The 13636-nt window shown below is 34.9% G+C and overlaps 1 protein-coding gene and 1 long non-coding RNA gene across 2 annotated transcripts; one reads left to right on the top strand and one right to left on the bottom strand.

Moving 5' to 3' along the window:
* The first annotated feature begins 533 nt into the window (after positions 1 to 533).
* LOC121418289 lies at positions 534 to 3465 on the top strand. The gene is made up of 2 exons (XR_005970443.1): positions 534 to 2787; positions 3371 to 3465. It is a non-coding gene; the product is annotated as an uncharacterized LOC121418289 (long non-coding RNA).
* Positions 3379 to 10047, bottom strand: LOC121418288 (barrier-to-autointegration factor A-like). The gene is made up of 3 exons (XM_041612071.1): positions 9939 to 10047; positions 6786 to 6944; positions 3379 to 3867 (listed from the first exon to the last, which is right to left on the bottom strand). The coding sequence occupies exons 2-3, from the start codon at positions 6912 to 6914 to the stop codon at positions 3721 to 3723; spliced, it is 276 nt and encodes a 91-aa protein (XP_041468005.1). The 5' UTR covers positions 6915 to 6944; positions 9939 to 10047; the 3' UTR covers positions 3379 to 3720.
* Positions 10048 to 13636: the final 3589 nt, after the last annotated feature.

Raw genomic sequence — 13636 nt, forward strand, 5'->3', positions numbered from 1 at the left:
GAATTGGTGCCCCTAACCCAAAGATAATTTTGGATCCCATCATTATTTTAGGTCAATTCGGCGCCCCCTTATTTTCGGGTAAATAATTTTGCTAGCCTCCTCAAGGTTAAGACCATTTTGCCCACCCCAAAAAAATAAAGATTAAGATCACACTGCCCCCATCTTATTATCCCCCTCACTCTTTTTCGCTTCTTTCATATTTCTTCCCTTCTTTCGCTCTCTTAGTTTTTTCTCTTGCTCTCCCACCCCCCTTCCCTTCACAATCGTCTCCTTTCATCCCTTACAGGGGGGGGGGGAGGGGGTATGCCAAGAAAGCAGTGTCCTCTCTGTGTCACTAGTCAACACGTTGCTTCATTTATCAGAGTAGAAAGTGCAAAACTGCCATAAAACATTTATTTGAATTTGATTCCTAATGATAATTCTTTTAACTACATGGAATTCTCAGTTTTGTCAGGGACACACTTCAGAAAAGTAACCTCACATGAGAAGATATACAAGAAACACAAGTCGACAATAGATGAAACAAATTTAAATTCTAAAATGCATTTTTATTAAGCAATAAATACATATACAATTAGCATTGAATGATTAAAACAACAGGCTAGGTATTGGGAACATGTGCTATGGGAGTAATTAAACACTAATCAATATTCGATTTTATGAACAAAAACAACTGTGTTATGTAATTAGGAATTGGTAAGCAATGTAAACAATATCCTAAATATATCATCTGCCTTGATGGCTTGCATTATTAATCTGAAGAAAGTGACCAAAAGCAGAATATAACTCAAAATGTACATTGCAAAACAATGTACAGATTTCCTGGGTATGACAAATAAATCTGTAAAATTATCCTTATAAAAATGGAAATGGTATTACTATGTAGTTCATATGTTTTGCAAATAGTCATCATGATACATAAAGTAAGTTACCAGTCACCAGCAGTAATTGAATGGACGTATCAAAAATTCAAAATCATGATAAATACATGCATTATGATCAATCAAAATCCCATTTAATTGTGATGTCACGAAAGCCAAGAAGTAATAATAGCATCAAAAAGGACATTTTAATGAATGATACACTTACATGTTACCATTACAAAACGATGTAGCACATTTCAAAGTATGGGAATAATCACCTACACAAAAAATTCATAAATCAAATAATATATGGAAGAAATATAAACTAGGATGTGCCATAAAAATGCAAAAAAATAATAAGATTACAATTATAAAAACGACAATATGAAATGCCAGTGTCTCTTTCTCAAAATATAAAGCCAGATAACAGATGACCCCCAAAAATGCATTATGAAGTATGAACACAACTTTTTTTTAACACGACACACCAAAGCTCTCAAATATATGAAATTAATATAAATGCTGGTATTTGTTCTTAAATGGTATACCCTACATACATCATTAAATTGCACTACATCTGAGCTTAACATGATTAACGTGTGTTTAGGATAACTACAAATACAAAGGCTCAAAACAGAAGGAATAAATGTATTACGCAATTCCCGTACTACCCATTAGATATTGTATTCTGGAGATTTCAAACAGGCTACATCCAACATTGGGAATAAAAACTACACTATCATAATACATTTTTACACTTTATACAATATATAGTCAACTTTACGAGAATTCGGGTGGCACATACTATACACGTCATATGAAACCGAACACATCAAATAATCCTGGGCTGTGGTCATGCTTAAAGGGAGTTTTTTTTTTATATGCTTATAGGGATGCTCCAGGCTGGAGATATTCATTTCTCAATAAACAGAGTATAATTCACTGAGCAAAATGCTGAAAATTTGATCAAAATCGGAAAACAAATCACAAAGTTAATGAAGTTCAAAGACTTTTTTTTTAATTCCGGTGAAACAGTTCTAGGCATGTCTTCATGAATATTCAATGAGCAAAATGATCCCCACTTGTTTTTTTGTATTTTATTATAGGAAATTAGGTCCATTCAACAATTTTCTACCACGAACTAAAACAATTGGATTGACAACTGATTAAGTACATTAGTTATTTATAGCTGCAACTTAATTAATTATAATGGAGACACATCATTTACACATGTATGAAAAAATGAAACAATAATAATGATTTCATGTATAAAGGAAAGTGGGGATGTGACATCAGCCCACCTAGTGAATATTCATGATGACGTGCTTATAACTGTTTTCACAAAATATTGCTGAATTTTAGATCTCAATAACTTCAATATTTGTTATCCTATTTTGATGATTAATTTTCAACATTTTATTCTGTGAATTTCACTTTATTTATTTATATACAGAGAACTTCAGCCCAGAGTATCCCTTTAGATCTTCATTTGCTACTCTACAAAAAGTTGATACTAACGAAGCGTGTTTCATAAAGTTGTTTGTAAAAATACAAACAACTTTTCATGTACCTGGAACATGTCAGATACTTTCCATCACTTAGCACAAGAAAGGATTCCACTTGAGCATAAAGGCATTCAATCATAACATACAAATACTTTCATGAAAGAGCTCCCCAGTAAGATTGAAAATCAATGCAGTTTCCTTGACAATGTGAGAGACCACACCTACTTCCAAGGGAGCAGAGAGAACAGAGAATGTGCAAAGAGTGTCGACAAGCCAAAACTCAAATGACCACATGGTATTGATTTGGCTACTGAAGAACTTTCCTTATTGATAAAAAAGTACTACATGAAAGCAAGTTTATTTTTCAAAATCAAAAACTTGCACTAATGCCTGGGAAATGCCTACATATGAAAGGGGTGGTCCGGGCTGAAAATATTTATATCTTAATACATAGAGTAGAATTCACTGAGCAAAATGCCGAAAATTTCATCAAAGTCGGATAACAAATAATAAAGTTATTGAAGTTTAAAGTTTAGCAATATTTTGTAAAAACAGTCGTCATGAATATTCATTAGGTGGACTGATGATGTCACATCTCCACTTTCCGTTTTCTTATGTTATTACATAAAATCATAATTTTTTCATTATTTCATACTTGTGTGAATAATATGTCTCCCTTATAATGAGATAAGTTGCAGCAATAAATATCTAATGCACTAAATCAGTTGTCAACCTAATTTTTCTAGTTCTTGGAGGAAAAAATTTGAATAAACCTCATTTCATATAATAAAATACAAAAGAACAAGTGGAGATGTGACATCATCAGTCCACCTAATGAATATTCATGACGACTGTTTTCACAAAATATTGCTAAACTTTAAAATTCAATAACTTTGTTATTTGTTATCCGATTTTGATGAAATTTTCGGCATTTTGCTCAGTGAATTCTACTCTATGTATTAAGATATAAATATTTTCAGCCCGGACCACCCCTTTAATTAGGTCAGGGTATATTTTCCTAAATCTGAAAGATTGGATTTTGGAGTGAAGGAGGATTTCCCTAGGCTCTATTTTTCCCAGGGATTTTTTGAGCATTTCAGGAGAAAAATCGTCCAAAGACTCATTGCAAATTTCCCCTGCAATAGGTACAGTACATGAAATATTTAATGGTCAGTTATGAGTCATTATAGTTTTATCAGACTTTATCTTACAACACAAAGTGCCTCCTTAAAAAATAAAATTCCTGTGGTGGCATCCCACAGTAGTTTGCTGCTTTACATCATGCTGCTTTTATGTACACCGGTTTGCCCCTTTTAAGCTCTGACCCTAAAACATAAACCGGGTGAGCGAGATCACAAGAAGGCATCGCACCAATCCTTCAAGCAATTATAGCAATCTCCCGCTTGTTTCTTGTTGGCTCCTCCCTCTTCCTTCAGCCAATCAATGAATAATTCTTGGTCTTTCTTTAGGACCAAGAACTGCCCAAGGATAACATAGGCCTGTTAAGAGAGGGGAAGGAAAAGTGGGAAAGGAGAAAGAGACAGTACAAGAAAGAGAGTGAAAGGGGAAAATGAAAGGAATGAGAGAGCAAGAGAGAAAGAGATGGAAAGACCATAGAGGAGAGAAGTGGTGAATATAGATGGTTATTTTTAGGACAAAAAAATCACTAAAAGTCATAGAAATTATGTATGAAATAATAATAATAATCAACATTTATATAGCGCTTAATACAACAGTTTCTAAGCGCATTGCAAAGAATAAAAGTGGCAAAACACAGTGAGAGAAAACAGGATATGGAATTAAAAAGAGGACCGATTGATGAGGCAAGATTTGAGGAGATAAGTACTGTGTGTGTGTGACACCCTAATGATATACCGATTTGAATAAATAGAGAAAAGGGTCTTTCAGCTTTCAGACATGATGAGGCTTGACAATAATGTTACTTGACAACATTTTTCACACCTTTTTACAAAGGGAGAAAAATCATCCAATGCATGCTAATGAAAGTGCCTCACTACTTCAAACGTCAGAAATGTCCATACATGTAGTTGCTAAGAAAAACTCATTGGGCCCTCTTTCTGAACTTGAGTTGAATTCCAACTCTGGTCTAAATGATAATGATAATATTCCGCATTTATATAGCGCTTAATACATCGGAACGACGTCTCTAAGTGCTTTACAGACATATCATTACCCCGGTCATCGGATCCTTGCATGCCCGCATGCAATGTATGCCCCTTCTCCACTCCCTGGGGAGCATTCCAACAAGAGTTCCACGACTCAATTGCTAGGCATACTACATATAGGCTTTCACATCCTACTTGGTACCTATTTAACACCTGGGTGGAGAGTGGCAAAGTGTGCCACTCTAATGTTACTGTCAATCCAGGGATAGGAAATTGTGACAGGTATCTCGTGCAGTCTAGGTTCTTTTTGTCAGCTCTTTTGATACTCGAATCATGTAATGACAGATTGGAAATGATATTTGAAATATAGTTCTCTCAACATTAAACACGTGGAAAGTGTCAAGATAAGATAGGAAATAGATTATGTAAATGCAATGTTTTCAATTGTTGGCTTCCCATAATTTTAACAGAGTTAGACCCAATTTCAGATTATGGGCCATGGAGATATATTGTATAATGCCACAGATTAACCCATGTAACTATGTAATAATTATTTCTATGCTAATTTCTTTTAAAAATTTCAACGCTCGTGTTTAGCTGCAACTCGTCATATCCTCATGACTTTTGTTAGCATAGGGCTTTGATACAGCGACCACATATATGTCCCTCTGGCATACAGCTGAATTAAATCCAAAACGTTCTATATTCTCAATTAAATGAAAGGAATTAGAGAGCTCATTTCATTTTCTAAATTCTTTGAACACTTAGTGGTTTTGATAACACATTCTCTAATCATGTAACAGCAGCCCAATCAAAATTTGCTTCACTACTTTACACTGTATTTCTGCAATGTTGTTTGCATGTTATCATACCAGTGGAAATTGACATTATTTTTTATTAAACTAGGTAAATTAATTTGACCTTAGTAACTTTATAACAAAAATAGCAATGAAAACAAGAATGCAGCTGTTCGAATCGGGGATGAAACAGGCATGAACTAAGCTATTATTTCCATCAGTATGCATCTCTCAGTATCAAACTTGGAATTGACTGTCAAGCACTGGTGTTACATTTCCTGTCCTTTTGATAATGCTTTAAAGGTTGTGATTTGATGAACCTAGTCAGTTCAGACTTCAGAGAATCTCCAAGTTAGATTCTGGATGGTTGAAGTGGGTTGATAAAGTAGACAGTGCAGAACATACAACTATGCTGCATGAAGACTTGGTACTGGCAGAAAAGCACCATCGTTACATCATAGAATGTGTATTCTACACCACTGAGGCACAACTAATCAAATTTTTACTAAAGTTAGAAAATGAAATGAGCTTTCCAGCTCCACATATTTACTTAAAAATAATACTTAATTCAGTCATAATCAATTGAGTCATATGTCAGAGGGACATTTTCTATATTCTTAGTGTAGTAGGTTTCACGGAGTTTGGGTGGTCCTTTTCAGGACCAACATTTGCCCAAGAAAGATACATGGTGTACCGTACCGTACCGTGAAACCTACTACACTATTCTTCTTCGCCATGGAAACCTTCAGAAGTTATATCATTCCTATATTCTTTTTTTTTTTTTGGGGGGGAGGGTGCGTTGTATTTTGTCATGTCTTTAGTATCCAAATAAAATAACAAAAATGAAACAAATTTGCAGTCAAAGAAAATGTAACTACCGTGTTACTACTGCAGCACCTTCATTCTGTTTTAATTACTCTAGTCCCCATTCTTGTATCAAAATCGCAATTCATAAGCACTTCACTCGCCAGGCGAGTTCCTTTCATTTACCTCTGAATAGAACATCGTTTGCACGGAAGACATTTGTTCTTTCTGGTCCAAAATTATGGAATTCTTTTTAAAAGGTTATTATACAATGTAATTCAATACAAAATTTCAAAGGAAAACTTTAAAAATATCTTCTGAATTCATATTAGATTATCATTTTTTTCACATAGTAATGTAATTCAGAACTTGATATGTAAATGTGTTTATTTCTCTTTGTACATATGCTTAATCATTTTTTGATTTCTGTATACAGTGTATATTGAATCATTTATTTTTATTTTTATTTCTTTATTTTATCTTATTTTTTATTAATAAAATGTACTACTGAAAGGGGGCCTTCACCCTACAAGCTCTGCTTTTTAGTTGGTCTCCTTCGATTTCGATTTATAGAAATTATTTATATGTTATATTTTGTAAATATGTATATTGAACTAACATTGTAAATGTAAAAAGATTGAAAGAGAAAATAAATGAATTGAATTGAAAAAATCACAAATTTATTTTTACCTTATCAAAGCCTTTCTCAGTAAGTCTACCACCGATGGCAGGGCCGATGCCGGCCATTTCCTGCACCGATTTCTCTCCCATTGGCTCTGCCACAAAGTCTCTATGTTTCTGGGATGTTGATTGGGCCATGCTGCAATATATTCACTACCAATCTGGTATCTAATGCATGGGAAGATATATAAAAATAAAACAAACATTTCAACAACAAAAAAATCATTAGGATAATTCCCTAAGGAGTGTGTCATATCATGGATGACTGGGAAGGAAAGAGACTAAAGAAGCAAATGTATTGCTGTTAATGCTGTATACATGCATGGCAAAATTATTTCCAAACACCCCCTAAACGAGTTTTTCTCTGAGTGCAAAATAACCCCCTAGACAAGTTGTCGCAAGAATATGACCCCAGGAAAAAGCTTGGAAAAAAAAAACATACCCTAAACATGTTTGGCTAGTCTTAAAAAAAAACAGACCTTAGATACGTTTCACCCTGCGATTGACCATTGACCAGTCTTTCAAAACTACCCTTTTTTTATCTGTGTTTTTCATACCCTGAACGGGTGCACGTGCAGCCCGGTGTACAAGAAAACACACCCCTTTAATTTTTAAACATGTTTTTTTTGTCCCCCTCAGACAGGATATTCAGTGATACAGTACCATTATGGCCAAGTTTCATGAACTAGATAGAATAATATCCATAAACTTTCTAAGTTCTTCTTCTTCTTGTAAAGTACTGACTGCCATTGGCATAATATTGTACTAGTTGTGCTTGTCAAGTGCCCAGATGAATAGTGTGAGTAAAAATTTCTACAAAACTATATGCGGCTAAAAATAGAAGAGTCCTTAACGAAGTCTCTTTTCCTGCTCCTCGTGCTTGAAAGATGCGATAGCGGTGCTGTGGACTATCTTTGCGGGGAGCGAGTTCCATATACTGATAGCATCAGGAAAGAATGCCTTTTGATATATTTGTGTTCTGGGCTGGCATATGGGATTTTGAAACTTATCAGGATTTCCACATGTACATGGTCTAGTTGATGGAATATGATATTTATTCCCCCAATATGGTCTAAGTTCATTCAACCTAAATGAGCTTGTCTTTCGCTTGGCGACAGCACGCAAATCGATTTGCATGCTGTCGCCAAGCGAAATAAAGACAATGAAATCAAGATGGCGACGTAAACATGGTGGCAAGTTTTCCCCGTCTTTTCTGAACATTTTTCTTGTTTTTTAATGAATTCTTGTTTAAAAATGAAATCAATATAAAAATGTCGGAAATGAAGTTTATGATATATCCAATGATCTATGGCTAGATCTTTAAGAAAAAAGAAGATATCTCAGGGCAAAAGTTTCAGGTTTCTTGGCGGTACATGCAGATGAATGGGAAGGAATCCCTGGCTGAGCTGTGCGGAGAGTAAGCATAAGTGGACATTATGATTAGATTATAAACAATTTTGCCTGGCTAACCAGGCATGATCACAAATATTCACAATACTGCTGCATGCTGGTGTCGGTGATTTGATAGAATTAGAATAACCATGTCCATGAACAAGGCCGACTTGACCATGACGCTTGTCACTGGCCCTGCCCACTTGTTCACTGCTACCATCCTGCCTGTGGAGAATCTACAGGTAGGACTATGGTATGCCAATGCTGTATTGAGCACACACTTTAAAAAAATCATTAAAATATCACTTTTGTGACCAAAATGACTAATTTCCATACAGTTGCAATTTATTTTTCATTAGTAACTTGGGAATAATCTTTGTATTCACAATTCACCAGAGCGCACAAAAACTTGAATTTTGCACTTTTGGGGCATATTTTTGTGTATGCCCTCTATTGGTGGAAAGTAATACGGCAAGTAAATTTTCATTTTTCAATCTCTATTTTTAATTAAGAAAAAAAATGATGTAAAAAATCGAATTTACATAAGAGCCAAGTGATATGATGCACTCATTCAATGAACAAGGTTATAATATAACCTTGTTCTCAGTTATATCTCCATGTATGGCAAAATAAGGATGGCAATGTTTGGCTTATTTTCTCTTTTTTTTTTGGGGGGGGGGGCAAATGCCTGATTTTTTACACTGACAGTTTCCATTACACCTATTATTCATACAACTTGGCTCTTATTTAAATTCGACACATTAAATAATTTTTTTCTTAATTAAAAATAGAGATAAAAAAATGAAAAATTTCTTGCCATATATTACTTTCCACCAATAGAGGGCATACACAAAAATATGCCCAAAATTCAAGTTTTTGAGCGCTCTAGTGAATACAAAAATTATTCCCAAGTTACTAATTAGACAGTAATGTAAAATAAATTTCAACTGCATGGAAATTAGTAATTTTGGTCACAAAAGTGATATTTTAATGATTTTTTAGAGTGTGTGCTCTGTACATTCATGACATTGGCATACCATAGTCCTACCCACTCACACAACATGCGAGGTTAGTTACCTGTAGATTCCCCACAGGAAGGCAGGATGGTAGCAGTGAACAAGTGATATGATGAATATTATATTATAACCTCGTTCGTAGGATGAGTGATGAATAGCTGTAATGAAAACTGACCATGCTGACAGTGTAAGAAAATCAAGCATTTGTCCCATAGAAAAGGAGAAAATAAGCCAAACATTGCCACCCTTATTTTGCCACACATGGAGATGTAACTGAGAACAAGGTTATATCATAACCTTGTTCATTGAATGAGTGGCCCTGCCTAGTCTTGAGGACTCAATGAATGATGATGATGTCTTTTTTTCAAGTTCAACTTCAATAATATTGAAAAACGACATCATCATGGACATGGAGTCCTCAACTTCAAGACAAGACTAGGCCCTAAGCAGCTAAGATTCCTTGGACTCATTATGAGGAGGGGTGGTTTTTATACTTTCATTTCATTCTACACCACAAAGGCACAAGTCTCAGACTAAAAAATATGTCAAATCTCGAGGAACCACTACAGACAGCATGAGCAACTAACTTGAAAGTGTATATCTGGGACCAAGCTGAGTCGCACAGAGTCGATGTCGAACTTTCCAATCAAGAATCTGATGTCATGGTCAAGAAAGTAATAAAAAATGTTACAATGTATACACTCGGCATCGATTAGATTTCCCATTTTTCTTCGAATACGATTAATTAACAAACCTGATCCTGAAGAAGGTTGATGTAGAGTTTAGCAAAGATAAGGGAACTTCCTCCTCCCGCGTTTTTCTTTAAAACTTGAATTGTTTGTGCATCTATATCCTGCAACCAATCAACGTAGAGGGCAGCAATATACGGCCGACAAAACGGTCATTTACTTCTTTTTCTGTGTCTTTTCCACAAAAAAAATCGGTTTAAAATTTTAATAATGCAAGGGAGTGTAATAAGTCCTTTATTATTCAACTTTATGATTAATGATCTGCAGACTTAGTAGAGATTTCTGTTTTTACAGACGATATATGTTTATGGTTTTCCCACAGGAACCCCTCTTTCATTATAAAGAAACTGGAGACATCAATTGTTTTAAAAATACAGGAATGATATAAAACATGGAGATGCATATTTCCTCCTCCAAATCAGTAGCAGTTACTTTTGGTAGGAAAAAAGACTTCAAATTTGACTTAAGAATCAACAATGAAAAAAAATCCAATAAATAAAAAACACAGATTCTTAGGAGTATGGTTTGACTCCAAACTGACTTGGTAAAACACATAAACGAAGTAGTAGTAAAATGTAAAAAAAAAAGACTCATTCTTTTAAAATATATAGCTGGCACCGATTGGGGCAAAAAATCTGACATTTTATTTTTGGTGTTAAAGGTTTAATTAGATCAGTAATGGACTACGGTTGCGAGGCCTATGACGGAGCTTGTGGCAATCTGAAAAAGAAATTAGACTCTATTCAATATCAAGCCTTAAAAATTATTTCGGGAGCAGCACACCAAACATCTTTAAATGCTTTACAAGTGGAATGCAATGAAATTTCACTACAGAAGTACGTTTGTAGATATATATAATTACTACCTAAAGACGGCCGGCAAAAGAAACGCATCCCACAAAAAATGATATTATTGCCATGTTGGCAGTACTATATAATTCCAGGAAAAACAGAAGAAGGTCCGATTGTCAAAAGGATAAAACACCAAATAATGATGATATTGAAAAACAGGTAGACTGTGCTCCAAGAAGACCTTCTTTGCACTGCAAAACACCAAATGTTTCTACGATTATCAAAGAACATCTTAATAAGAAATTCACATCACCGTTAGAGTCTAAAACATGTGCTAATAAGAAATGGTCACATGCAGGCGCGGATCCAGGAGGGGGCCGAGCCGGCCCCGGCCCCCCTATTTTTGGACAACCTGACTCGGAAAAAAGTTTACTCTTTACCTTGATAGAAACTACGAAAAACAGAAAGAAAAGTAAGAAAGAGGTATTTTACCCATGATGTGTAATTTACAGCCTCGTAACGACCGGCCCGACCCCGAAAGGAAACCCCCCCAAAAAAAGGTGAGGGGAAGAATTGGAAAGTAGACTTTATATAAAATTTTTCGCTCGCGCTTCGAGCTCGCATTGCCTGTGTAATGAATCCCATTCAGAGGGTTAAATGACACTAATATATAAACAATATATACAATATATCCAGTTCTGTCAATTTGCACACAATTTTCGAGCACATCAAGCATTTATTATTTTGTTTGATTTACACAAATTGTTAATGTGTATCAAAATGTTCGGCTCGCGCTGGGCGCTCACATTATTTAATTTGTGAGATACCTATGCTCTTTGGAAATTCTTACCAAAATTTGTCAAAATGCTCTTTTATCATGTCAGTATATCAAAAAATTAAGCTCATGCTTCGCGATCTCATTTAATTGTTTGAGACACACAGCTTGTTTATTTAAATAAAAACGCGCTAAGACTCATTTTTTTCAGGTCGGAATATCAGAAATTTTGAGCTCGCGCTTCGCACTCTCATTATTTATTTGGTGATACTTGTATCCTCTTCAATAATCACTAAAAACAGTCCTAATTGAGTCACTTTTCACGTTACTATATGATAAAATTTCGGCTCGCGCTTCGCGCTCGCACTGTTTAGTTGGATACTTATCTTTGTTCATGATTATAAAAGCTGATCTGAATCTTCAGTTCTAAGGACATAAAATATCAAAGATTTTTAGCTCGCGCTTCGCGCTCGCATTATATATTAAGACCACATGAGATACCTTCTAGTGTTTATAGCAATACAAACTAACATAAAACTTCAGTCTTTAGTTAGGACTACCCCGTGAAAAACCATCAAAAAAGCCAGATTGTAGCGGCCAATCGAGAAAAATGTTGATCAAAATATTTTTCGGCCCCCCCCCCCTATTGGCGAGAGCTGGATCCGCCCCTGACATGTTCTCAGAATCTATGCAGATGCTTCTAGGTTACAAGATGGAAGAACGGGTTCAGCTTTTTACATACCGAAGTTACAAGAAAGAAAAAAGTTCAGATTATGTGTAAAGTAAACATTATGAGAGCTGAATTGTCATCGATTATTATGGCCTAGAATGGGTAAAGGAACATCTTCCAGTTCTGAAATTACGCAACAATTTGTAAGTACATGTCAGTGCAAGTCAATGCAAATTGAGTTTTTTTCATCTTATTTATAAAGATATGATTATTTTTACTTTGAACAGCTGCAATTCATTTTTAGCATAATTATGCTTGAAAAATGTTGTGCAATCGATCTGGCAAAAAAAATAAAAACAAAAGGTTGAAAAAACAGAGAAATACATGTACATAAGAAATTCATAAAACAATAAAACACATTGAATTTGAATTGAATTGAAATAGAGCAAAAATAAAATACATTAGAAATTGATTTCCAACACGAAGTTTTTTTTTTCAATTGCAATTGTTAAGAATGCTACAAAGAATATTTTTTTACCAAAAATTAGCATTCTAGGAGCTTTATTTAGTGAATTAGAGCAAAAAGTATGATTTATGCATAAATTAGCATAATTAATTCATCTAAAATAAAATCTCATTATTTTGGAAAATTTTACCATATACAGCCTTATAGATTACATCGCACACAACCAGCGTGCAAATTTTTGCGGCGCTCGCGCGAACGGCGGCCGAGATCTCAGGCAGAATAGCCAAAAAAAAGCCCGGCCTAGTGAATAGGTTAAAAAACATTTTTTACACCCTCGTAAAATTAACCCTAAACACATAGCTTTCCTGGCAAAAATAGATACCCTTTTTTCATTATTTTGACATTCTTGATATATACCCTTATTACGCTACGTACGTAACGTGCCCTATCTTGAAAAAGACATCTTTTTTTACGTGTTTTTGGGGGCGCGCATGGTATCTACTCGTCAATGTAAGTGCCCCCATGCCCCCCCCCCCTCCCCCGGGGTGAAAACAGTATTTACGCATGCCTCATGCTGCCATGTCCCCTCGTCCTTCCTTTTCTGTTATTTAAATTTTCATACGGGTACATTTACAGCTAGCTTTTGCCCTTGATGGGGGCGCCGATAACTTTATTTACATTTCCCCGGTAATCATATAGATAAATGATGCGAGCACAAAGCGCGGGTTGAAATTTTTTGCTCTAAAAATTGGGAAATATGGATCACACTTTTTCAATATCATTTGACATGGGAGTATTCTTGGGAATTGAAGAAAAATATATATCTCATTAATTATTCAAAATTTGCAATTATGACGGCCATCTTTGAATTTTCTGTTTTTTTTACCTTTTACCAAAATATGTATACTGTCAGTATGCATTACTTGATATTGTTTTATTGCTAAATGAGACCAATAATGAATATCCAGTTTCTTGTCACATGAACATTATAATGAAACAAA

Source organism: Lytechinus variegatus, chromosome 7 (assembly GCF_018143015.1).
Source record: "Lytechinus variegatus isolate NC3 chromosome 7, Lvar_3.0, whole genome shotgun sequence".
NCBI classification, from domain to species: Eukaryota; Metazoa; Echinodermata; class Echinoidea; order Temnopleuroida; family Toxopneustidae; genus Lytechinus; species Lytechinus variegatus.

Excerpts from the sequence above, each read along its gene's own strand:
- LOC121418288 (XM_041612071.1), bottom strand. The coding sequence starts at position 6,914 with ATGGCCCAATCAACATCCCAGAAACATAGAGACTTTGTGGCAGAGCCA. Across the intron at positions 3,868-6,785 it reads CTGAGAAAGGCTTTGATAAG|GCCTATGTTATCCTTGGGCA; the intron begins GTAAAAATAAAT and ends CTCTCTTAACAG.